Genomic DNA, 26,756 nt, shown 5'->3' with positions numbered 1-26,756 from the left:
GCATGTACCTGTGGAGGGAAAATTCAATATGCGCTGATTGCAAAATAGGAAAGACAAAAGCGCGAGTGTACAAAGTCAATTGCGCTGGGACGCAAGATAGAGCCCCTAGTGTGTGTTTATGTGTGTGTGTGTTTGTGAGAGAATGTGTGTGAGATACTTGGCCGTAGCTACCATAGAGTACACCGAGGTCATGTCCTCTGTATTTTTCTTCTTCAAGTTTCATTTCATTTATTAAGTACAAATAGCCGACGAGACAATCAACGCATCGTCATGTTACACGTTGTTGCAGATAGCATGTCAAAACGAAAGTAGAGTCTTCTTGGCTATCACAGAGTGTGTCCTAAACTAATTAATGAACACAACGCAGCTCACATAAACGTCAATACCCACAAATCCATTGTCCAAAATAAATAAACTTGACCGCTTGTTAAATTCTGCCATTAATCTTAATAGAGTACTAAAGTGTGACATCACATTCCTGTAGGGAGTGGCCCCCGGGGCCCAAACAATTTTTTTCTGTAAAAGTCTAGTGGGGCTACATGCCCACCAAGTTAGATGACGAACAAAAACTTTGACGATCCCTATGACCACTACGCTAGCGGGGAGTCATAATTAATTGCATAATATGATGTCTTTCAGTTCCTTATTTCAACATTCTACTTAGAACAAACTTCACTCTCCCCCAACCAGGAGAATCACAAATTATAATAGCCTATTACCTTGTCAGTCAAATCCATGTGTAGGCCTACAGTGTAAGCTATTTGCAAGCTATTTATGACAGTTATGACAAATACTCTGTAGGGGGAGCCCTGTAGTGGACAAAAATGAAACATTGGATGGGATTGCTTGGTAGTAGCCTGGCGAGCCAGACCCACATTAAAATGTTGGGTCTGGGCACTCACCGTTCGCAGTGCTCAGTCCGAGGGGAGGGATAATCAGTTGTCTTTCAAATTCCCTCTGCACGCAATAGGACACAATAGGATATTTGTTTCTAAGTAGCAGGGAATTCAAGCCAAACCGTTGCAACTCTGCCATCAATCATTATGTTAAGCCCACCAAACGACTCTATACACGATTTCAATGTCCTGATTAAGTTTCGATTTCTGGAGCTCACAAGCCAACGGAGAGTTGCTAGACTAGCCCTGGCAGCAAATGTAATTTGCTGCCGCTAGGTGCACGTCTAGATTTCTAGGCTAGCTTGGTAGCCTATAAGGAAATAATTGCTTAGGATATGACTAGATGTCTTTTAGTTCCTTATGTCAACATTCTTGACCTGTTTGTTACATTTTAGCAAACATGTGAGAAGACTTGTTGGCTCTCTCTGATGATGTGGTAACATTAATTTACTGTGTTATCATAATACACCAGGAGAAATGCACTGAGAATGTCCCAAATTAGACAAATTATACAGGCTTTATAAATGTCACATTTCTGAGGGACAATAAAATATCAGATAATATCTAAAACATTTCACAATGCACAAATGACTCCCCAAAACATTAATTGAAAACTCAAGTTTATTTAAACAAATAATAATTTTAAATTATAGGATAGTAACGTTACAGTAATTGAGAAAGCACAAATTCATATGTAGCAAGTCAAGCTAGCATACTATCTTTACAACTAACAACAGATGTCTGTGTGTGTGTGTGTGTGTGTGTGTGTGTGTGTGTGTGTGTGTGTGTATTGTGTCTCAATGAGCCTCAATGGTCTCAAAAAAGGTTTTAAGCTGGTAACTGGTACCGGTGCTGGTACTTAAAACAGATAAAAGTGGTCATACATGCAAGAGAAGTTGAAGTGTACATTATGAGATAAAATCTCTTGAAAACAATTTATGAATAAAATGAAAATTAAGCTCTAAAATGATACATTGAATGCTTCATCATATTGGCACAAATCCAAACAATATGCTGTTAAACACATTGTGGGATCTGGTCATCTGTGACCAGGTAAACAAAAGCCCTGGAGCCAAACTTATTTCTCCTCTTCGTCTTCATCATCATCTTCACCCACACCACCCACCCACAACAAAAGGATTGTTTTATGGGTTTACGTTGTCAAATGCATTACATTGTATTGAAAACATGATAAGATTTACCATCAGTCCTTATTCATAGCTTGATGATGTGCATTGTTCTCTAAAAGGGAAATCATGGACAAACTTATTTCTCCTCTTCGTCTTCATCATCATCTTCATCATCATCACCCACATCTGAGGGGAAAAAATAGAGAGATATTGTAAGAGCTTTCATTTTTCTGAAAGGATTGTTTTATGGGTTTATGTTTCAGTTGTCAACATTGTATTCAAAACATGATCAAATTTACCATCTGTCCTTATTGGTGTCTGTGAGGTGGAAGGGATGGGAAAGATTGTTGATGTGCATTGTTCTCTAAAAGGGAAATCATGGACACATTTAAAAAGTATAGTATAGTAGTAGTAGTAGTACAGTATATATACTCTTTTGATCCCGTGAGGGAAATTTGGTCTCTGCATTTATCCCAATCCGTGAATTAGTGAAACACACACAGCACACAGTGAGGTGAAGCACACACTAATCCCGGCGCAGTGAGCTGCCTGCAACAACAGCGGCGCTCGGGGAGCAGTGAGGGGTTAGGTGCTTTGCTCAAGGGCACTTCAGCCTTGCCTACTGGTCGGGGTTCGAACAAGCAACCCTCCGGCTACAAGTCTGAAGTGCTAACCAGTAGGCGGATAGATTTGAATAGGACTAATTCATATGGCTTACAACCGGACGTAAAAAAACTAGATGTACCGCATAGCGGTACAAAATATGACCGCCGCTCAGTCCTGTACATCCGTTCCGCGAAAATAAATCACACTTCAATTTGTCTCCATATTTTACTCCATCCCCCCACTCTTGAAACTTTTGTGTATGCTTGTTTGGCATGCCTGAGTGTGTGTGTCGGCTGCACAGAAAGTACCCTACTGGTGCTGAAAAGGTGAATAGATTGTAGAATAGCCAAAGAAGATGTAGAATTGTTATAAAACCTTTAAAATCTCTAAACAATCACAAGTAGGGCAGTTCATCACAGTTCATCCATTGCAACTGGATTGATGAAAGGTCACTTACACCTGTAGGCTACATTGTATTTGGGAAAAGCAAAAGGTATCAGCATAATGTTATTTATTTATTTATTTTTTTTTATGTATTTATAAACAAAAACATCTCTGTCAGTTCCATGCCGTTTTCAACAGCTATCAAAAACAAAGGTCATTTTTTTGGATGGATGGATTTTTTTTGTGAATGTTTCTTCTTCTACATAAGATTTTAGTCATCTTTAGTTCATGTAATACTTTATTGTCAATGCACAAATTAAGTAACAGTAGTCTGAAATGTTATTGTTAATGCACAAATTAAGTAACAGTAGCCTAGTCTGAAACGAAATGCTGTTTTACATCTAACCAGTGGTGCAAATAACTGACATGTCCAAATGGGCCTTGATAAAATGCGTAAGCTAGACTGTTCATACACATTTTAACGGGCCAAAGTTGAAGAGCTTTTGTCCGTTATTGTTAGTGCAAATATAGGCTGATTCATGTTCCCTTGCATTGTTTAACTGAGGTCCATGGCTAGTCTGGCTTTCATCAGACCAAGCTCAATCTTTTAAGAAATCAAAAATAAATAGCGGGCAGATCAGGCTGGGTTCACCCAGCCTAGTCCATAGGCACCCGATATTGTTTAATTTTCGATTGAGATATACACGCTCTGGCTATTCTAAATGCAAAAATGCATCAGGGAGTTATGACAAAACGGTAACTAACAAACTAGATCCTAATAGAAAGTTGTTAGCTTCCCTAAGCTACAGGTAGGATTATAAGGTAGGCCTATTGACAACATAAATTGTCAATAGGCTATGCTGGCGACACAAATAAAATCTCCTTTGGAAACCAATGGCTTCGCCTTACAGTATCAAGCGGACTTAAACTGTCATATCGTGGCGAAAAGTTGTAATAACATTCACGCAGCTCCATGAGTCAAGGAAAGCGCCGAATGAAGTAGCCACTTCTAAATGGGACCCACTACACAGTAGCTTAAGGTGTTTTGCTAAAGCAGCCATAATGAAATGAAGGTGTCATTGTTTGGATACTTCACACACACGCGTGCTTTTTAATTTCACAGACTACAACTACCAAGCTGTAATCAAAGCACATCGATTCCCCCTCTCACACCCTGCACGACTTAAAACAAAATAAACAGGCGTCTCAGTCTCACGCATGTATAGGCAAAACTGTATCAGACCCGGTGTAACGTTGGTAAATCTTCCATTGCACAGAATGATTTTGTAGCACGTGCAATAAATGACAGTCGAAAGATACAAACAGTGCTGCTATACATTTGCTTGGTATAACCGCATTTATAGTTTTCTACAAATGCAATAAATCAAATGCCTCCATCACTCAACCAACGCTTAACGGTAACATTACCTAGGTCCTTATTGATATTACAAGATTAACATTGCCTGCAGTAAAAACCAAGCATGTCCGATAAACATCCTCAGATTTATTTCGGCTTCAAGAAGAAATGGGAATTACACTTCATGTGAACATCGTCCTATCCTTATTAGATGTTCGCTGCGGTAAATTACAGTCCTTGTATGAAGCGTCCATTGTTTTTTCCAACCCACTTTTAACTTCCAACAAAATTACGTCTCACTGCAACGATCGCCATCTAGTGGACAAGCGACTACTTCGCCAATACTGAAAATGCAGCCATGATGATGATGATGAATATTTATTTTGGCTTTCTTTTAATCCTACTGATTTTCATTTTTTACCGGGGGGGGGGCAAATCACAAATGAGTGATTATGAGCCAGGTTGATGTGGGCCCTTGAGACCAACATACCATAAAAGATTCACAGAGAACTGTGTCTGCCCTCCTTTCGGGGGGTCCAGTCCAGCGGGGGGGGGGGCTGCAGATGAAAACGAAAAATGACGGTTCCATGCTATCCATGTGGGGGTACATGCTCACCAAGTTTTGTGTACCCGGTCTTTCAGTGTCCGGGAATCCTTGTTGGTGTACGTCACTAAATGTACACATAAATTATTTTATTGTAAGGCCCCCCATGAACGAAAGTACACAAAACTTGGCATGCATTCAGAGGGTGTCATAATGATCCTACTCTTTTAATTTCGTGCAGTTTTGACCTTGTCAGCCAGAGATATTGAGATGAAAACACCTCATTTTTTGCTTTTTAATTTTTAACTAGGTGGCGCTATACATGAAATAAGTGGTAATGGGATGGGTTGACATGCCCCCTTAAGACCAACATACAAAAAAATAGGTGGACCTCCTAGGCCCTACGGTTCTCGAGATATTCACAGAAAACTGTCTTCGGCCACCTACAGGCCAGTTGGTGTATAGTAACATAAATTAATTTATTGTGTGGCCCCCATGAACGGAATTCCACAAAACTTGGCGTGCATACATAGGGTGTCATAATGATCCTACACTTCCAATTTTGTGCAGTTTTGACTATGTTAGGTCACAGATACCTTCAATTACACCACTTTTTTACTTTTTTGTGTTTAACTAGGTGGCGCTATACATGAAATGAGTGGTTATGGAATGGGTTGACATGGCCCCTTGAGATCAACATACAAAAAAAAAATGGTCCTCCTAAACCCTACGGTTTTCGAGATATTCACAGAAAACTGTGTCTGCCCTACCCTCCTTTCGGGGTCCAATTCAGCGGAGGGGCTACAGATCAAAAACGAAAAACGATGGTTCCATGCTATCCATGTGGGGTTACATGTCCACCAAGTTTCCGTGTACCCCGGTCTTTCAGTGTCCGGGAATCATTGACGGAAATTTGGGCATCACGAAAAAAAAAAAAAAAAAAAAAAAAAAAAAAAATCTGACTAAACCTATATGACCGCCGCTTCGCTGCGCGGCGGTCATAATAAATAAAACAGTCATTGTAAAACCTATATAAATGTTAGATTGTGCACAAAGCATATTACAGAAGTCATTTACCATCTATCCCAGTAACGGCCAACTGTACTTGATGCACAATGGCAAATGCAACATAGCGATGCAGGTTTGTTCAAGTTTGTTGCAAGTTTGTTCAAAAGATACTCACCCCAATAGCAAAGCGGGTGATCTTTTCTATTTTGGGGTTTTGCAAAACCTCTTTCAGTGTCATTCTGTCCATATATATACGTCCATCAGTTATCACAATTATATATTTTTTAGAATTCTCATTTGATCCATCTTCTTTGACAAAAATGTGTTCTCTGTAAATGAAATGAAATTTGTTGAAATCCTTTGATGTCATGCACATACAACCCCAAAACAGAAAAAGTTGGGACATTGTGTAAAATGTGAATAAAAACAGAATGTAATAATCTGCAAATCCCTTAAACTCATATTTAGTTGAAAAAGACACAGACAACATATCAAATGTTGAAAAAGACAAGTTTGACTATTTCAAGGAAAATAGATTTTTTAATTTGATACCAGCAATATGTTTCAAAAAGTTGGGGCGGGGTTAACAAAATGCTGGAAAAGTTGTGTAATGATAAAGAAAACAAAGGGAGGAATGTTTCACAACTAATTAGGGTAATTAGTGACACAATTGGTTAGGAAAAAGAGCTTCCCAGAGAGGCAGGGTCTCTTAGAAGTAAAGATGTAGGGCTATTCATCACTCTGTGTAAACCTATGTGCAAAAATGAAACAATGTCATTTTAATGCTTCTTAACATGAAATTGTGAAGTATTTGGGGAGTTCATCATCTACATGACATAATATGATTAAAACATTCAGAGAATCCAGAGAAATCTTTGCAAACGAGGGAAAGAGCTGAAAAACAAATTGGATGGTTGTGGTGTTTTGGACCTCAGATGGCACTGCATCAACACCAGACCTGTTTCCTCTGATAACCACTGTCTATGTTTGATACTCAATTAAAAAAAACTGCAGCCAAAATTGTAACAGCTAAAATTGTATTGAGACATGATACAGAAAATACCACCGTCTGGGCCTGAGCTTGTTTAAAATGGACTGAGGTAACATGGAAAAAGGTCCTGTGGTTAGACCAGTAAATGTGCCATTCTTTTTGGAAATCATGGACTCATCTGGGGTAAAGAGGAGAGGCCCAACCAAGTATCCAACCTATCCAACTTGTTTTAGTGCTCAGTTCGAAACCCAACCTCTATGACGGTGTGGAGGAGCATTAGTGCCTACAGCATGGGTATCTTGCACATTTGGCAAAGCACAATCAATTCTGAATGACGTGTACAGGTTTTGAGCAACATACTGTATACTGCCATCTAGGCAATGTCTTTTCCAGGGAAGACTTTGACTATTTCAGGAAAACAATGCCAAAATGAATTCTGCACATATTTAAATAGTATTTTTCCATAGAGGAAGAGCCCAAGTGCTAAGATGGACTGTCTGCAGTCCAGATTTGTCAAATGAGGTGCATAATGGAATGAAAAACATGGCTAAGAATACCCCATACTGTTGAGCAACTGAAATCCTATATTGGGGAGTAATGGGACAACATTTCATTCTCAAAACTCTAGCAAATGATTTCCTCAGTTTCTAAACATTTACAGAAATGGAGAAGTGAAGCAGCACAGTGGTAAACATGCTCTCGTCCCAACTTTTTTTGAGACATGTTGCTGGCATCAAATTCATAATTAACATATATTTTCCATGAAATAGTCCACATTTTCATTTTCAACATTTGATATGCTGTCTATGTCATTTTTGCTGCTAAATATGGGTTTACGAGAGTTGTATATTATCACATTCTGTTTTTATTTGCATTTTACACAACGTCCCAACTTTTTCTGTTTTGGGGTTGCATATCAGATTAGGAATTAGATGCTTGATTGTGAATATGATTATGATTTCAGAAGGACTTACAGAACGTGATTGATTGCTGAAGCTGTCATGGTGACCTGTTTGATTTGCTTTATGTCTGCAACTGTAGTCAAGGCTTTGGTTCTGTTGTCATTTTCCTTCAGTGAAAGTTCAGTTTTGACAAAGTTTCCATATTGCACAACTGCAAACTTGCACTGCAGTTAAAAAGGCAGTATTACATTAAACCCCATTCATTTGTCTATTTGTTTACTTCATCCACAGCTAAAATAAGCTTCATACTTACATTAAAACATTTTGACCAAACTGTTGTCATTACATCAGCAATAAATTGTTTAGCCAATTCAAAGTCAGGAGGATCAACACTGCCAGAGCCATCCAGCACAAAAGCAATCTCTTTTCCTGGATCTGCAAATATGGAAGACATTTCGCCTGGAAAAGCTAATAACTGTGCATGTGTACGTTTGCTTTATGTGTGCTTCTGTGTGTGTGTGTGGGGGGGGTAATGGGGTGTATGTGTGTGCGTGTTTGTGCATCTGCTTGCCTGCATGTGTGTGTGTTTTATGTGTGTGCTCGTGAGTGAGTGTGTGTGTGTATGTGTGTGTGTGTGTGTGCGTGTACCTGCTCGCCTACATGTGTGTGTTTTTATGTGTGTGCTTGTGTGCATGCCTGTGTGTGTGAGTCTGTGCATGCATGCCATCTTTATGTGTGCTTTTTCGTGTGTGTGTGTGTGTGTGTGTGTACATGCATAGTGTACAGTCACTAAATGTACACATATATTCATTTATTGTATGGTCCCCATGAACAGAATTTCACAAAACTTGGTATACATTTAGAGGATGACATAATGGTCTTACACTTAAAATTTTGTGCCAATAAATGTAATGGGCTACATTACATATTTCATGCCACTAGATGGCGGCATTTCACTGCACTTCGGGCCTTTTTTGGATGGAAAAGCAAGCACTAAAACGGCGTCATCTGATGGCTGTGCAGCTCAACAGCGCCATGAAATATTGAATTTAACAGGAAATTGTGGTAGAAATCTTGTTTTTCCTTATTATTTGTATAATCCCTCTGATGTATTGTGTTATTCTTTTTAAATTTCCTTTATTTATAAATTGTAATGTAATATGAAGGTATGTTTTTGAATGTAATTACTCTGAAAAGTAAGGAATAACGGCCGCCAGAACCTGTTATACGTGACTCATGGACAAGGGGAAATGCAAAGCACTCCCCGTCATGCAGCGTTAATTTTCTTCCTCCTGAGATTTCTCCATGTTGTTTGATCCAAATTCTGTTATTTTTGCTGTATATATGTTGTACGAAAATGCAGTTTCTTATCAAAGTGGAATGGTTGCTGGCATAAGTCAGCAGGGTTAGTTTGAGCACCTAATTGACGTTTTGTTTAGGCTACATGTGTTCAATGTCAGTCAATGGGAGCCGGAAATCGGCCAATAGCGGTGACCAAAGATTATTTTTCCGGATGACGTGACAGCGGTCATATGGGGATAGTGCTTCGTATGCAGTGTTCACTAGTGTGAAGTGTGAAACGCCGTGTCAGTGTGTGTGTAAGGCCCATTTTGTATGAAGTATCTCCTGCAGTATTGGATTGTGTCTTAGATTGTGTATGTGAATAGTATTTAGTTATTTATTCGACTTTATACACTGTAACTAATCTACTGTGAGACTTATTCACTGACTTATTAGTGCACTGTTATCCGATTTCTTCTTCGTATTATTTTTCTTCTAACGCTTTTTCCGCATTTAAGTTCAACCTTGTAACGTAGAAACTTCATTCAAACTGCGTTACGTAGGTCTTACTTAGGACAGGGGTGGAATGCATTTTTCATCTTTGTAAATAATTTAACTATTTAAACTAGGCTACTCAACTATTTAACTGTTCAGCCATTCCAACTGTCAGTTGTCATCAACTATGACTCCCCACCAAACTTTTTTCTCTATCTGACCTCCATCTTTTTACTTGGATTATATTTTAAACAATATTCAACAATATTTGTTATCATTTTCAGAGCACCCAAACACCTTGTGGGAATATACAAAGATTTTTTTAATATGTTTTTCTTTATTCTCCATGATCCCTTCTTTTAAAAAACACCAATTTGACTTGTCTTATGCAAATCTTTCTTTTTTATTTTCCACCCTGAACATGGGCAAAATGCCCCATTGACATCAATACTCCTCCCTGGAGTTGTCAGGGCCCTGCGTGGGCCCTGGTTGAATTGACGTGGAATGACCCAGAAATGTGTGTGCATGTGTACTGTGTGTCTTTATGTGTGTGTGTGTGTGTGAGGATGACATAATGGTCTTACACTTAAAATTTTGTGCCAATAAATGTAATGGGCTACATTACATATTTCATGCCACTAGATGGCGGCATTTCACTGCACTTCGGGCCTTTTTTGGATGGAAAAGCAAGCACTAAAACGGCGTCATCTGATGGCTGTGCAGCTCAACAGCGCCATGAAATATTGAATTTAACAGGAAATTGTGGTAGAAATCTTGTTTTTCCTTATTATTTGTATAATCCCTCTGATGTATTGTGTTATTCTTTTAAATTTCCTTTATTTATAAATTGTAATGTAATATGAAGGTATGTTTTTGAATGTAATTACTCTGAAAAGTAAGGAATAACGGCCGCCAGAACCTGTTATACGTGACTCATGGACAAGGGGAAATGCAAAGCACTCCCCGTCATGCAGCGTTAATTTTCTTCCTCCTGAGATTTCTCCATGTTGTTTGATCCAAATTCTGTTATTTTTGCTGTATATATGTTAAATAAAATGCAGTTTCTTATCAAAAGTGGAATGGTTGCTGGCATAAGTCAGCAGGGTTAGTTTGAGCACCTAATTGACGTTTTGTTTAGGCTACATGTGTTCAATGTCAGTCAATGGGAGCCGGAAATCGCCAATAGCGGTGACCAAAGATTATTTTTCGGATGACGGACAGCGGTCATATGGGGATAGTTTCTCAGATGCAGTGTTCACTAGTGTGAAGTGTGAAACGCCCGTGTCAGTGTGTGTGTAAGGCCCATTTTGTATGAAGTATCTCCTGCAGTATTGGATTGTGTCTTAGATTGTGTATGTGAATAGTATTTAGTTATTTATTGACTTTATACACTGTAACTAATCTACTGTGAGACTTATTCACTGACTTATTAGTGCACTGTTATCCGATTTCTTCTTCGTATTATTTTTCTTCTAACGCTTTTTCCCAAGATTTAAGTTCAACCTTGTAACGTGAGAAACTTCATTCAAACTGGGCGTATACGTGGGGTCTTACTTAGGACAGGGGTGGAATGCATTTTTCATCTTTGTAAATAATTTAACTATTTAAACTAGGCTACTCAACTATTTAACTGTTCAGCCATTCCAACTGTCAGTTGTCATCAACTATGACTCCCCACCAAACTTTTTTCTCTATCTGACCTCCATCTTTTTTACTTTGGATTATATTTTAAACAATATTCAACAATATTTGTTATCATTTTCAGAGCACCCAAACACCTTGTGGGAATATACAAAGATTTTTTTAATATGTTTTTCTTTATTCTCCATGATCCCTTCTTTTTAAAAACACCAATTTGACTTGTCTTATGCAAATCTTTCTTTTTTATTTTCCACCCTGAACATGGGCAAAATGCCCCATTGACATCAATACTCCTCCCTGGAGTTGTCAGGGCCCTGCGTGGGCCCTGGTTGAATTGACGTGGAATGACCCAGAAATGTGTGTGCATGTGTACTGTGTGTCTTTATGTGTGTGTGTGTGTGTGTGCGCGTACATGCGTGTGTTTGTGTGTGTGTGTGTGTACGCGTGCGTGTAAGTAGCTGATATGGCCCCCCACAAAACTTGCATGCATGCATTCAGAGGGTGTCATAATGATCCTACACTTTAAATTTTGTGCAGTTTTGAACCTGTCAGCCAAAGATACCTACGATTACAATGCCTCGTTTTTGCCTTTTCATTTTTAACTAGGTGGCGCTATACCTTAAATGAGTGGATATGGGATGTGTTGACAAAGCCCCTGGAGACCAACATACAAAAAATAAATCCTAGGTCCTACGGTCCTAGGGTTGATTGGGTTGATACAAGAAAATGGTCATCCTAGGCCCTATGGTTCTCGAGATATTCACAGAAAACTGTGTTCGGCCTACCCTCTTTTTGGGGGGACGTAAAACAATGGGCATCCTTGTGGGGCTACATGCCCACCAAGTTTCGTGCAGCCTTTTTAGTCTTTCTTGGAAATGCAGGCAATCAGGCACATGCACACACACACACACACACACACACACACACCCCATTACCCCACAATCACACTCATAAGCAAACCCAAACACACACTATACACACACTAATTTACACACACAAAAGTAGGAGATGGAGTAGGAGATGTTGATAAATTAACAAGCGTGATTTATTTTGTACCGTTCTGCGGTACATCTAGTTAAGTAACATTTAGTAGGGTTGCACAACATATTGATACCGCTGTATATTGTATAACTTCTTTTTTCGATACATTATCAATTCGCTGGTGTCCAATATCAATATAGAACATGACATTTACAATTTATATTCTAAATGGACTCATCCCAACTGTGCTTCAAATTCAAATGAATGCAGGTGATCATCTACACATTAGGAAATGAGGCACTAAGTTAAAACTCTATGCACTTTAAACATTGTTTCAATTGAGATATGAAACATAGTGAATAAATAGGCATAATTCCACTTTTTGCCCTTTTCTTTTTCTTCATTTACAGAGATATCGTGGTATCATAGATTTATCGTTTGCATTGTATTGAGTATTGGAGAATGCTCTGTCGTGATAGTATCGCTATTGTGGGCAAAGCTTTGTGACAGTATAGATTTGTGAGCTACTCTGTGATTCCCAGCCCTGATATTTAAACGTGTGATTCTATACTTAATGTTTTTTTTAAGGCTGCTCCCATCTTTGCTTTATCACACTTCTTTATTTATGCACCAGTAAAAAGTCCAAATCAATAAAGAAATAAAAAGGAGAGAGAATATACACAAGTCAGGTGAAGGTATAGTAATTATAAGTAAGTATATACATGTATACTCTTTTGATCCCGTGAGGGAAATTTGGTCTCTGCATTTATCCAAATCCGTGAATTAGTGAAACACACTGCACACAGTGAGGTGAAGCACACACAAATCCCAGCGCAGTGAGCTGCCTGCAACAACAGCGGCGCTCGGGGAGCAGTGAGGGGTTAGGTGTCTTGTTCAAGGGCACTTCAGCCGTGGCCTACCGGCAACCCTCTGGTTACAAGTCCGAAGCGCTAACCAGTAGGCCACAGCTGCCCCCCAAAAAAACGAGAGAGAGAGAGAGAGAGAGATCATGTACACACTAACCAAACAGCAGAAGTCACAGAGCCACTTCTTACCTTATCAGGCTGAGCAACATGCCACAACAGAGATTCCATTTCATGTTTCGTTTTGAATGATTAGACCAAACCCACTAAACACACTGAACAAGATGGCCTGTTCAGACACATCATAACTGTAACATTACGCAGATTATGCAACATTATGCACATGCACAGTATGTGTGAACACTGAACAGTGTGCTGAATATGGTACATTTCACATCCCTCTGGGAAAAGACTGAGGAACTTGAAGTGTGCATTTAGTCTTTGATCTCAGCTAGTATTTTTTCCCACCGTATGAATGACCAGGCTAATGATTGCGTTCACATTATGACTGTTGACCAAAGGCTGTGGTTCATGATACTACACTACACGAAGAGAGTACTGAACTGAAACTGAGAGTGCACTCCTACACCTTTGACATGACATTTAGCATGTGACAGACTTCTGAGAAAAGACTACGTAGGGGCCTTTCTAGTGTCCCATCAGAGATGAAAACTTGACTTGACTTGACTTGACTGTAAGCCTTCACTGATCAGAGATGAAGATTTGTCTTGACTTGACTTCACTATAAGTCTTCAGAGATCAGAAATAAAAACGTGACATGACTTCCCTAAGGGTAGAATGGGGATTGTTAGCTATGAGCAGTCTAGCACACACTTGTCTACCAAACTTCTTTTCTGAACAATACTTTAAGACTAGGAGCTCAGCTGGAGTGAAAATTTAGTATGGCATGATGTCAACATTTCATTAAAGTTAAAGGTGTTGAATTGTGGTTCAAGTAACCAAATTTAATTATTGTGGATTGCTCACTCATCTTGTCGATTAGCACAACCAGAGGCACTCATTGGAATGACAGAGTAGGCAAAAACCATAGGTCAGGCTACTTCAACCCTCTCCAGAATAACTGCTGTGCCATCCGGACAAAGATCGGATCTTTCAAAACCTTTACACTACGCAGCATAGCACCATGGGATATAATTTAATGGCAGTCCATATTATATTTTTTATTAAGATAAGAATATTTGTAATGGTGGATATTTTTGAATATACCATGAAATATAGTCAATATATTTCCCGCTGTGGTCCCACTCTAAAATTATGCGTCTGCCTCCTTCCAATGTAGGCTGAGACCGAGTCAAGAAAGACCGAGTATTTTTGCTTTCAATTCTGAGACAAGACCAAGTAAGCAAAAATGGTCTCGAGACCAAGACCAGACTCAAGTACTACACCACTAGCTCCAACCGTAGCAGAGGGATCAATAAGTAAGTATATCGAAACTGTCATGGAAGGATATCTTGCAACTTTATACATTATTTTAAATTCGTTGCCATATAGGTGATGTTGTTATCCAGAGCAACATACAGTGTAACAGCAGGAACAACCCTCTATTAGTAACTACATTTCAAGTGCCTTACACAGGGCAGGGCACAATGTGGGTGCAATTGGGAACCACATTTAAAGGCTTGAGATGTATAACTGTTAGTAGTTAAACTAATTTATATGAACAGTTAAGAGCCTGCACTTAAAATATGAACAAAACAGTACTAAGAGGAATCCAATCTGATTTACAGGAAAGTAGAAGTGTTTGATTCCATTGAAGCCCAGGGTGCATGTGATAAAGACGTTTAAATAATGAGGATCTTCACCTGACCTTAGCTTCTCCCACAAACCCACACTAGATGGCCTGCTAATGCATGCGCTCATTATTACAGCTGTTGCATAATGCTACTACACAATGATACAGCTTTAGCTTTAGCATGTGACTGACTTCTGAGAAAAGGCTACATAAGTGCCTTTCAAGTGACTTGCACCTGGCATGTGAAATTGCTGTCGAGGCCTATCTACTGACTTTTTACCCTATTTGTATTATTTGTCATTTAGTTGACATTCTCATTTGGAGTAACTTACGAAAGACGAAAGAAGTAAGACGAATGTATCTATTAGGAACCAAAGGCTTGAAATGCAAGAAGTTCAACTAATATAGACATACTGACAAAGCCTGAACAATATGAATCCAATCTCTGATTTACTGGAAAGTAGAAGTGCTTAATGACTCCAGGGTGCAGGTAAATGTAGACTAAATACGTCCTAGCAGCTGGCCAGTGTGACACACACACACACACACACACACACACAGACACACACACACACACACACACACACACACACTTGAAACAGTGGGTTAGCATTTCTATAGGGGAGCCTATAGGGGACTTACGTGACTTGGATGTGGACGTAGAAGAGCGCTGTTCAATCATACCCACCTTCAACATTTTTCCTGCCGGTTAGGAAATCACACAGGTGACCCTTAGGTTAAAAGTCTGATACCCCTGACTGGTAGGCCATGACTGCCCCATGTGACAAAGAAGTAGAAATAACAACTGATGTTATGTTATAGTTATAAGTCATTTTGCAGATACACCTACTCACCTTTTCTCCTCCTACTTACTCATTACTTCTTATGCAAATCTTCACCTGATCTTAACTTCTTCCTCAAACCCAAGATGGCTTTGTCATGCATACAAAGTAATCTTACAGCTGTTGCATGTGACTTCTGATCAACGACTAGACATGTGGGGGGAGCTGTGGCACAAGTGACCTGGTTCAAGTCTGACCTGAGGTCATTTCTCAATCCCCCTCTGCATCTCTCTCTCTCTTATTTCCTTATTTGTCTATTCTCCACCACCCAATGAATAAATTCTAGAGAAGCCTACAAAAATCAACATGGGTGTATTTTAGTTGTCAAGCAAAGCTACTGTGGAAGGATATCTACTAAATCTTTACATTATTTTATTTATTTGTTATTTATCTAAATGTTGTTATACAAAATGATTTGAATGATCTACAGGGACAGTCCCCCCTGGAGAAACTCAGGGTAAGGTGCCTTGGTCAGTGGCACAGTGGCATTGGGGAACAAACTCACAACCTTTAGGTGTTCCATTTCAAATTCCAGAAACGTTAGACCACCTTCTCCCCAACTTTGTGTATAAAGAAATGTATTTATTGGGATCTATGATTTATGGGAAAGTAGAAGTATTTAATGGATTGCGGTAAAATCCAGCGGACATGTGACAAAGGCGTTCAAATGAATGATGCTTCCCGTGGTGCACATACATATCTTCACCTGACCTCAACTTCACCAACAAACCCACTCTTCAAGAAGGCCTGCTCACACACATACACTTCTCCAAATGTCTTGTGTTAGAGATATGACCACCCCACACACACACACTGCTCTTTTTCTGACCACTATTTATCTCATTCTGCAGTGACGTAGGTTTAAAGTCCAGCAAATCAGTACATAACAATGACATACGCCCATAGGGAAGATGAATAGAAAGCTAATACCACCCTCCATAGACGGAGCCCTTCCCTGTTATAAATAATGTGCAATTCTGTTTTAAAGTACTTTACCTTCTCCGCGTAGAGACACACTTTGGCATCTCTACTCAGCTGCTTGAGTTTGGTCCCATAGTACAGGTTTCTCAGAACTACTGGGCTGGAATCTGAAATACCTCAACCCAGAAACAGAAGACAGGATAGTTTTTCCTCCATAGTGGACAACATACAAACTCCAGAACAGTGAGTACACATTTCTTTCAAGTCTTTAAAATTCATGTCTAGTTGGTGTTTCTCTTTCTTAACCCAGACAGAATTATAGGACAATTTATTTCAAATGCTAAAAACGGCTGAGTTAATCCTATGGGACAGGTGCAGTAGATTAGATCTCCGTGTACTGCATGTTTATGGTGATAAACTGAAAATCGCCAGAATACAAATTATGTGAATAGAACTGCATGGACAAGGCTTAAATAAAGACAATACCAATATAAGTATAAGTATAAACTCTTTTGATCCTGTGAGGGACATTTGGTCTCTGCATGTATCCCAATCCATGAATTAGTGAAACTCACTCAGCACACAGTGAGGTGAAGCACACACTAATCCCAACGCAGTGAGCTGCCTGCTACAGCGGTGCTCTGGGAGCAGTGAGGTGTTAGGTGCCTTGCTCAAGGGCACTTCAGCCATTCCTACTGGTCGGGGTTCGAACCAGCAACCCTCCGGTTACAAGTCCGAGTTGATAACCAGTAGGCCACAACTGCCTCTATAACGATCAACTAATAATAACAATAGTAATTCAAGACTTTGGTTCCAAAACACAATATCTCCTTTTTTAAAAACATTAAAAAGTCATGTAATTTAATTGTGTATTTCAGGTAATAATCAATACAATAGCAATTGTGTTGTTTTGATTGAGTAAAGATAAATCAAACAACAATACTCGATTACAGTTTTACTGAAATTAGCCTACTTGGAACACAAAATGTAGAAAAAAGATTTATGAAAATTTCATAAAAATGGAGGATATAACATTTTGGAAACCAAATTGGAATTGAAAATGAATACACAGTTGCATTCCGAATATAGCTCTTATATAGCAGAATGATTGACCTTTGCATGTATTACAGTAATATCATGCTGGACATTTGGATCTATCAACATGGAGAAGAACATCTAACAAAGAGAACAGTCAGGCATATCAGTACATATCAGAATCATTGTATAACACATAAATGAAAGTAACACATTTTGTAAGTAAATCTTGCTTCCCATCTGGAAACAATGTACTCCACATGCAACTTATAATGACACAAAGAACAAATCAAATACAAAGATAAGGATTTCTGTAACCTAGAGAGTTTGTGTGTCAGCAGCACAAGAGAGAACCTTAGAGTATGTGTGTGTGAGTGTGTAAGTGTGTGTGTGTGTGTGTGTGTGTGTGTGTGTGTGTGTGTGTGTGTGTGTGTGTGTGTGAGATAGAGAGAGAGACAGAGAGAGAGAGAGAGAGAGAGAGAGTAGGAAAGCAGGCCTTTAAACACACAGAAATAGAGAATTTCCCACTTCAGTAACAGTAATTATACACATAGCCTACATAGTATACATATTGTATAGTATTTATTAGGGCTGTCAATCGATTAAAAAAAATGATCTAATTAATTACATACTCTGTGATTAATTAATCTAAATTAATCCCATATATAATTTTTGCTGTGAAAGTATTTTAAATATTTAAATTCAAATGAATCATTGAATAATCAGCATTAGTGACATTAAAGTTCAAAAACTCTTATTATTATTTTCACTGTTCAAATAACGGCCATAATAATCTATGATATGACCTGACCATAATAATCTATGATATGATGCTGAGGAAATAAATTCAAAACTGCTTCGGGAAGAAGTTTTTTCTTCACATACAAGGCATTTCAGGCCACACATATAACCTAGGGGACACAATGAAAATAAATTAACACTCCCCTCAATGTCAACACTTATTCCTTTGCATTGATGTGCGACTATAGAGTTGATGAACTCCGGTGATATGCAAATTCCTTGCTGTAGATATTGCAAAGGACTTTATTTTCAACACCATCGGGGCGTTTTTTAAAAGTAAATGTTCCAATCAATGATCCAGGCAGCACATTTTCTTCTCTCTCCTTCATTTTACAGTCTCATTTTTACTGACTAGAACGGCTCGGGTCAAAGGTCATAAGGAATCGATTAATCTGCACAAATTTTTTTAATCAGTTATTTTTTCTCAAATTAATTAATCGAAATTAATCAGTTATTTTGACAGCCCTAGTATTTATCTTAAGTGGCTTCATCTTGATCTTGAGTGGCTAATCAAAAGAAGTCAATCCAAAAGAATGGCTCTTGTCCACACATTAATTTACATGCCATTTAGAAGTGGACTGTTGTTGGGGTGGATTTGTTCAACAGTGTTGCGTAGAAACCCTTGCCTGAAAGCACACAGACAGTGTTTTGGGAGGATATACGTTGGAATTGCTAAATAACAGAGTCATAACAGTCAGAAGTAATTCCTTTAAATCCATTCTATGATGAACAGGACAGACAACATACTTTAACAGGATTTCCTTAACAGCGCGCCTTAAAAGGGTTTCCGTCTAGTGGTAACAAGGAATCCTGTAACCCCTCCCATGTGCCCTGAACACTGTACCGGACAGAATGCTCTCACACTCTCACATGTAAGGTTAGTTTACCTGTGCTGATGTTTAGGCTGTAGTTTGAAAATACAGTCAGGATATTTATCTACAGTAGCTATGAATAATGCCATGTATTTAAATAGATGGCTGTTAGATAGCATTATGCCTGTCCAAGTGCATGGATCATTAGTTTTATAGCAGTTGTCAGACAAAGACTGTGTTTAATTATGTCTTGTGGGAGCAGCACTGAGAGGGTGCGGCTTGAGCGACAGGTGATTTCTGAGAAGAGACATTATTTTGTGTCTGGGACCATGAACGAATCAAAAACTTTTTTTTCACCTATTGCTGACAGAAACACACCCCTAGACTGAAGAAGTGAAGAAGTGTATTTTCGGAGAGACTGTACAAAGTGGTAAGTGAACTCTGAAATGATTGGTGTCTAAATTAATGATTGTGATCAAATGTGCTATAGATTATTTAAACATTACATATTGCACTGTACCTTAACATAACAGTCCCAGCATCTGATTATTCAAAAGGAGAATATAACAAAATTTAGCTTAAGAAATCTTGGTAACTATAGTAATGTCATATTTCCCATATTCATTCACATGTTTATGCATATGAGTTTATATGCACAAATGCATTCTGAACTGTGTAAACTGTTGCTGTGCCCTTCTCTTTGAGGGTGTTATATAAATGCAATCATGCAAGCCTTGTGTTATGGTGGTTTATGGCATTCTATCTACTGCCGTCAAGAGGTTACTGTGTACAGGGCAAACATACCTACCCCTGTACTTTGGATATTGTAAAGTGTGTCTTTGATGCAGTCATGTGTGATATAATATTCTGAAATTAGTACTGACTCTATGTAGGCATACATCTTCATGCAATACTTGACTTAAATTGAAATTTTGAGGAAGGAGTTTTATAATGCATTTCTGTGTTCAGCAGCAGACGTTGTGCGAATTGATCTACAGCAAGAGCAAGGTGCCTGCGACTCTGGGAGAAATTACAGTTATAGCTATACGTGAAAGACTCTGACATCTGATGGGAACTGCTGAGATCTCGATTCTCAAAAAGGAAGCAACCAACGCAGAAGTGAAAATGAATGTGGAGAGCCAATTCACAAAAAAACGATGGATTCTAACACTGATTGGAAGTCTCCTCTACACCGCGGACATTGTGCTTGATATCTGTCTGGGAGTCAAGCATATAAATAATGGGCACAACTGGGGCATTCTGACGTTGGCATTTGTCCTTTGTGCGTCAGTATGTACACAAATATTCAGCTACATGTGGTTCAGAGATGACGATTCTGGAGGTGGCACTATTATTGGACTACACCTTATACACATGGGCATCTTCACCAGGTACAGTACTTCAGAAAGACTGGGCTAGGACTTGTAAAGGGACTACTGAATTATTCAGGTTTCATTGTCAGTGGAACGTCAAAAGTTTCATTATATAACTATGAAAAAGTCAGATAAGTGTTAGGCATGCTGACATCACACTATTGCATAACTCACGAGTGCTTCTGTATGTGTCATCACATGCTCGTTTGGTATGTCACTGAAGAAGGCAGACAGGCATGTGAAAAATGTTGTGGTTTACGTGGTGACACACTGGAAGCCTTGACTTCCCATTCAAACTCAGGACAAATGTTGTAACGCTGATTTAACACAGCCACTTGTAGTGCTCAAAAGAACATTTGTCAAAAGTGATCACAACACACAATACAGGTCTACTTAGCCTCTGCACTACTGTGGACTAAAATGAAGTCTGTTAAAGGTACACTCCACTATTTCAGCAAAAGTGTCATTGATTTACATTTAAATGTCTCCATTTAGCACACTTACCTTAAGCAAATTACAAAATGAGTATTAAGATTCAGACATTAACTGCAAAGGAGACCTTAGGTAAAAGTTAAGACTATATACAAATACCACAAGACTACCAGAGGATGAGAGTGCTTCAGTATATAACCCATTAGGAAGGCATTACAGTAGTCGAGGCAAGAGATAACCGTAGTCTGTACCAAGAACTGGGTGGTGTTGGGATATCGAAGATCCATGCTTAGATCCATGCTTATCCATCCAATCGAAGATCCATGCTTAGACTGTGGGGTTGTCAGGGTTTCAGGACTGATATAGTTGGGTATCATCTGTGTACCAGTGATATAAAAAGCCATGATGCAAGCATATAATTGGGCCCAATTAGGTGACGCACACGGCTAAGAGAAGGGGCCTCAGCACCAAGCCTTGGGGCACCCCTTGTGGTGAGACTGTGAGATGCAGATGTTTGTCCTAGCCATGACACATTGAACAATCGCTCAGTGAGCTAGGATTCAAACCAGGAGTGTACTTTTGAGAATATGATAGTAGGATGTGGTGGTTATTATGTCATTATATCATTAAAGTAATTTGCTGAATTGATATTTGGAGTTCAGAAAGGTTTTACTTCATTTTTCAAACTATCAAACCATGCATGCTTTACCATATTTGTTGAGGACACATGACTGCCAAACTCATACCTTATGCTTTTACCCACATACAAATCTAGAACTGTATAAGAATATAGAATGTACATACTAAAAGCACTTACTGTAAAGAAGAATGTGGAGCAAAGATCTGAATTTGACTAATAGCGAGTTAAAATCATGGACTGTAATTTTAATGATCTGATGTTTGTTGTTCTACTTGTGCAAAGGCGCATTCTTCCATGTGCAGTGCATAACAATGTGTGTGCTTCTGACTTATCACCTGAAGGTATTACAAGCTGCTCAGAAAAAGCTTCAAGTTGGTTTGGTGCAAATCCACCACAGTTGGCAACGACATTTGGGACCACCTCAAGTTGTTTGGCCAGGCCACAGATCTGAGCATGCTCCGTCTGTTTGAGGCCTTCTTGGAGAGCGTTCCGCAGTTGTTGCTCCAGCTCTACATCTTCCTCCTGGGGCATGGAGACAACTCAGTCATTCACTGTAAGGAAACACACACACACACACACACACACACACACACACACACACACACACACACCTGGGCCTTGTGTGAGAAAGAAACATCGGCAGAACTTGACTCAGCTTTGCAGTGAAGACCAGCAAATGACAAATAATGCGCTCAGTTGGAGTTAAATGCATTTATGCAGTACACTATTACATACAAGCCCGATGGTGTTTTATGCCCCCAACGTCGTCATCCAGGCAGCGCTGCCACCACTGACTTAAATTCACCTAATCCTAAACCTAACCCCAACCCTAACCTTAACCCATGGCTAACCCTAGTGCCTTCCAGGCAGCGCTGCCTTGAAGACAACATTGGGGGCATAAAACACCAAGAAACTTACATATTACATATAATATAATATGCATCCACTTCATATATAGTCACTTCTTGTACTCACCGGTGCATATAAAGTAGGAAACACTTCTGTTTTGACAAGGCAGACAAGTTTATTTGTATATTTTATACACAGACAATTCAATGTGCTTAACAAAAATAAAATAGGACAGATAATCGGTAAAAAGAAAGAGAGCATGCATTGTACATATAACAAACTTTGGGCCTCATGTGAGAAAGAAGCACAGAACTCAGAAGAATCAAATAATAAATAAAAAACAGTGAACTGTCAACTGATTTTAAAACAGCACTTATACAGTGCTTTCCCCCACTTGACTACATATAAAAAAATATTTGCAGAAGCTACAGTATAAACTAAAACTTGAGTTTGAGTGGCAAAGCAACACAGGCACAGACTCAAAAGCGCTAAGTCTATGGCTAGCACAGAATTCTATATTCGGACATAGAAAAATAAATAAAGAAAAAAACGCTATAGGCTATTACAGGAAACCAACAAGTCCCGCCATCTGAAATGCAATCAAATGTAAATAACGCACAAATTAGTGACCTGTTGATGGTTTCAGAGAGAGTAGCCTACACTGTGAGTGGTTTGTCCTGGAGATTTTGCGTTTATCGTTTGAGGCGATCAAAAGCTTCCTGCACCCTGCGCGGGCTGTCAACAATATCGCAAAAGATACGGTACAATTCTCACAAAACTTGTTGGAAAGGTGTAGCATTGTCTAAGGAAACCCCATTCATTTTTGAAGCTGATCAGACTCAAAGGGAACTTTGAAGCAATTCCATATTGTAGCCTATTGTCTCGCAATGATAGCAAAAGTGAAAAAGCGAAATGTGTCCTTTTATTTGAATTTGTGCGTGCCTGTGTCATTAATTTCTTTCACATGTCTTACAACATAAATAATGCATTCATATGCTAGTAGTAATGTCAGAAATGAACCGGTTTATAAGCCTCTTAGAAATGGTTGTTGCATCTTGCTAGCCTAGAAATCTAGACGCGCCCCTAGCGGCAGCAAATTAAATTTGCTGCTAGGGCTAGTCTAGCAACTCTCCGTTGGCTTGTGAGCTCCAGAAATCGAAACTTAATCAGGCCAATGAAATCGTGTTTAGAGTCGTTTGGTGGGCTTAACATAACGATTGATGGCAGAGTTGCAACGGTTTGGCTTGAATTCCCTGCTACTTGAAAACAAATATCCTATTGCGTCCTATTGCGTGCAGAGGTAATTTGAAATACAACTGATTATCCCGCCCCTCGGACTGAGCACTGCGAACGGTGAGTGCCCAGACCCTACATAGCATCTTGCATGTTACATTTAGATGCGCGCTCAATCGCGCATCCATGCAGGCAAAACATAGCACTCAAATGTGGCGATGGCACAAAAGTTGAAAAAACTTTTACAATGGCGGTGATAGCCTACAGTTAATGTGAATCGCGGACAATAACCAAAGAAAGGAATTTCCACCTCCATTCACCAAATAAAGGCTGTGTTTCTACATGTTAACACAAAACGTAATTTCTGTCAGGAACCAGCCTATAATGCATAGGGTAACTTGAGGTGAGTCAGACAGAAGAGGGACCTGACTTAGTAGGCTAGCCTATCTTGAATCCCATCCCTTTCAAACTACCTTAAAATTGTGTGATTAGCTGCCAGAATAATACAATCAAAATACAAAATATGATTGGGCTATAGGTCCAAACCTATGAGTAAGCATTCAGTGTAATATATAGAGGTTATCAAAGATACTCTTGTTTGTATTTTCTTTTAAAATATACATTTTGGACAAATGGAGTCATACCACAGGTCTATATCCAGGGATGGATTATTGAATGGACCTACTGGGCCCAAGAGCTCAGGGGGCCCTGAAGCCTAAGACTGTGTGAAGTTGCTTCTCTGCCCCTCTCTTCTATTTCCACAAAACTCACAAGTCGTCATAATTATAAAGGGTCATTTTTTTTAAGTCTTCCGGGGAAGTATGCCCCCGGGCGCCCCTATCTTAACAGGGGAGGTTTTTTTTTGCATCTATGCCCAGAGGTTCATAATCCATCCGTGCCTATGTCCCTCAAAAGTTTGGTATATCCTAATTGACTGACTTAACTAATGACTTGTTTGTGATTTTAATAATATTTTTGCATGGCAGGAAATGTGAATTGAAATTCTGTTATTGAAATTCACACCGCACCACAGATTTGGTCCCCCCCAATGTTGACATCATGTTTACGGCATTGGGTGCTTTCCATGACATATTTAGTTATTTCTTATTTCTAATCACCAGTAACTGAACAGATATCAACCTGAGCACATGAGAAGTAGTGACACTATGCAAGATATTTCTTACACATAGGACACAGTGACTTTATAGCTGATTATGTTTTGGTGTGTGTTATTTGTGCAGATTTCTCCATGGCTGCATCCTTCTTCAACGTTGCCTGGGCCGTGGTAGACTACCGTCGCTGCCTCCGGAGGTCTCTCCCCCAGCTGAAGGAGATGCCCAACGGTCTGCCCACCATCATTTACCTCCTCTACAAGCTCTTCGCCATCACCACGCGTATCTTCAGTCTCAGCTTGCTCCTGGTGCTGAATCCCTTCAGTATCTTGTACATGGCCCTGGTGTGGCTCCTCAGCACGGCGTGGGCCTTCTTCCAGCGCACCGACTTCTGCACATCGAAAGCCCTGGAGGTCTTGTACCGCGCCATCGTCGGCATCATCCTCGTCTTCACCTTCTTCAACATCCAGGGCCAGGCGACCAGGGCGCCTATGACCATCTACTACATCTTCTACGTCTTCCAGAGCCTCTCAGCCCCGTTACTCTTGTGCATGTGGAAGCCAAAGGTGCTGAGGTACGAGTACAGCACTGGGATCATCAGCGCGGGCCTGTGCGTGGGGCTGGGCCTGCTGTGTGTGTACTACGGCCGCTTACACCAGGGGGAAGAGGTGAAGACAGAGGAGCGAGTGGCTGATGAGGTGGACAACATGGAGAGACAGGGGCCTAAGTTGGTCATATCACCACGAATGAAACGCTTTCTACAGATCTGATAGGCTCAAACAGTTTTCTAAGCACTTTAATGCATTGTGTGACAGTTATTGGGTTGAACTGTACATTTCTTTATATTTATTAAGCAGCATTTTAAAGGCACTTTTTACTTCTCCCTTACCTACAAGCACACTTCCTAAAGTATTCTGACTAATTCGGCACTTGTATTCAACATGTGACTGATGGCACTGTTTACGGCTGGATTGAAGGACTTCAGCACTGTTCATATCAGCTTTGGTTCACATGGATCTTAATAGCACTATATAACTATCTAAACCATCTGTGACCCAATAAGATAACGAAATGTGAATTCATTCCTTTGAACGTGTACCTCAACTTGTTTCTGTGGTTCTCATACAGGCTTACTGGAAAACATACTTTCAAATCCCATGATATCAACTTTTAGTGCAGGTTTTGTTGGTGCTTACTCTCAACTGTAGCATAATACAAGACTACAGATCCAGTTTCCACTAGATGGCGGCATTGTTTAAAGACAATAATTACTATCGGAAGTTTTGGTCACCTTTCTGGACTGATATGCCAGGTTCAGATGAAATTCGACATGGACACTCTTTATGTGGATGTAGTTTTTTTTACAGAAAGTTTATTTAAAGTTTATTCTGTGTATAGTAACTGTGTTTACTTATTTATTTGTTTTCCTTCAGTCTGTATTATCTATAAATTCCTCTATGGGTTGAAAATAGAGGTTTTCTACAGTGTTGAATGTGTGGCGTCTCATGACTTTATAACTGGCCCATGAAACCGGCCACAAAAAAGTGTATTCATGATGACAAGAGTGAGTTCATGGACAAACACATGACCTTACCAGCTCGCCATGCTGACCTGGATCTCTTCTGAGTCCTGAGCTAATTTTTAAGATAACAAACCCATCTAATTTTGTTTTGACTACCAGCAAAATATTGTATGAGCCAGCTAAATAGGGGGGGGGGTAGTGAGAGAAAGGGAAGGTGGAAGAGAGAGAATCAGGGAGTGAGGGAGAAGGAAAGAGGAGAGAGAAAAGGAAAGAGAAAGTGGTGAAGGAGAAGAAGGCAAAAAAATGAGAGAGGGAAAAGAAAGAAAGAAATAAAGAGAAAGAAAGAAAGAAA

The 26,756-nt window shown here is 39.5% G+C and overlaps 1 protein-coding gene and 1 long non-coding RNA gene across 11 annotated transcripts; one reads left to right on the top strand and one right to left on the bottom strand.

The window, feature by feature from the left end:
- Positions 1-1,995: 1,995 nt before the first annotated feature.
- On the bottom strand, positions 1,996-8,031 carry LOC125309044. Its single transcript, XR_007196051.1, has 4 exons — positions 7,891-8,031; positions 6,101-6,254; positions 2,326-2,390; positions 1,996-2,212 (listed from the first exon to the last, which is right to left on the bottom strand). It is a non-coding gene; the product is annotated as an uncharacterized LOC125309044 (long non-coding RNA).
- Positions 8,032-14,383: 6,352 nt separating this feature from the next.
- Positions 14,384-26,333, top strand: xkr9 (XK, Kell blood group complex subunit-related family, member 9). Of its 10 annotated transcripts, none has more exons than XM_048265694.1 (6): positions 14,384-14,518; positions 16,732-16,838; positions 19,165-19,673; positions 20,213-20,634; positions 22,030-22,241; positions 25,012-26,333. In XM_048265694.1, the coding sequence occupies exons 4-6, from the start codon at positions 20,312-20,314 to the stop codon at positions 25,650-25,652; spliced, it is 1,176 nt and encodes a 391-aa protein (XP_048121651.1). In that variant the 5' UTR covers positions 14,384-14,518; positions 16,732-16,838; positions 19,165-19,673; positions 20,213-20,311; the 3' UTR covers positions 25,653-26,333. The 10 variants fall into 10 exon arrangements, with proteins under 10 accessions (XP_048121651.1, XP_048121656.1, XP_048121658.1 ...); XM_048265699.1 differs by lacking the exon at positions 14,384-14,518 and having other exon boundaries at positions 16,693-16,838; positions 19,165-19,303; positions 19,614-19,673; XM_048265701.1 differs by lacking the exon at positions 14,384-14,518 and having other exon boundaries at positions 16,693-16,838; positions 19,165-19,308; positions 19,614-19,673; positions 20,216-20,634.
- Positions 26,334-26,756: the final 423 nt, after the last annotated feature.

This window comes from Alosa alosa, chromosome 16 (assembly GCF_017589495.1).
Source record: "Alosa alosa isolate M-15738 ecotype Scorff River chromosome 16, AALO_Geno_1.1, whole genome shotgun sequence".
Taxonomy (NCBI): domain Eukaryota; kingdom Metazoa; phylum Chordata; class Actinopteri; order Clupeiformes; family Clupeidae; genus Alosa; species Alosa alosa.
The sequence above is the reverse complement of the archived record's forward strand: the minus strand, read 5'-3'. Positions and strand labels throughout refer to the sequence as shown.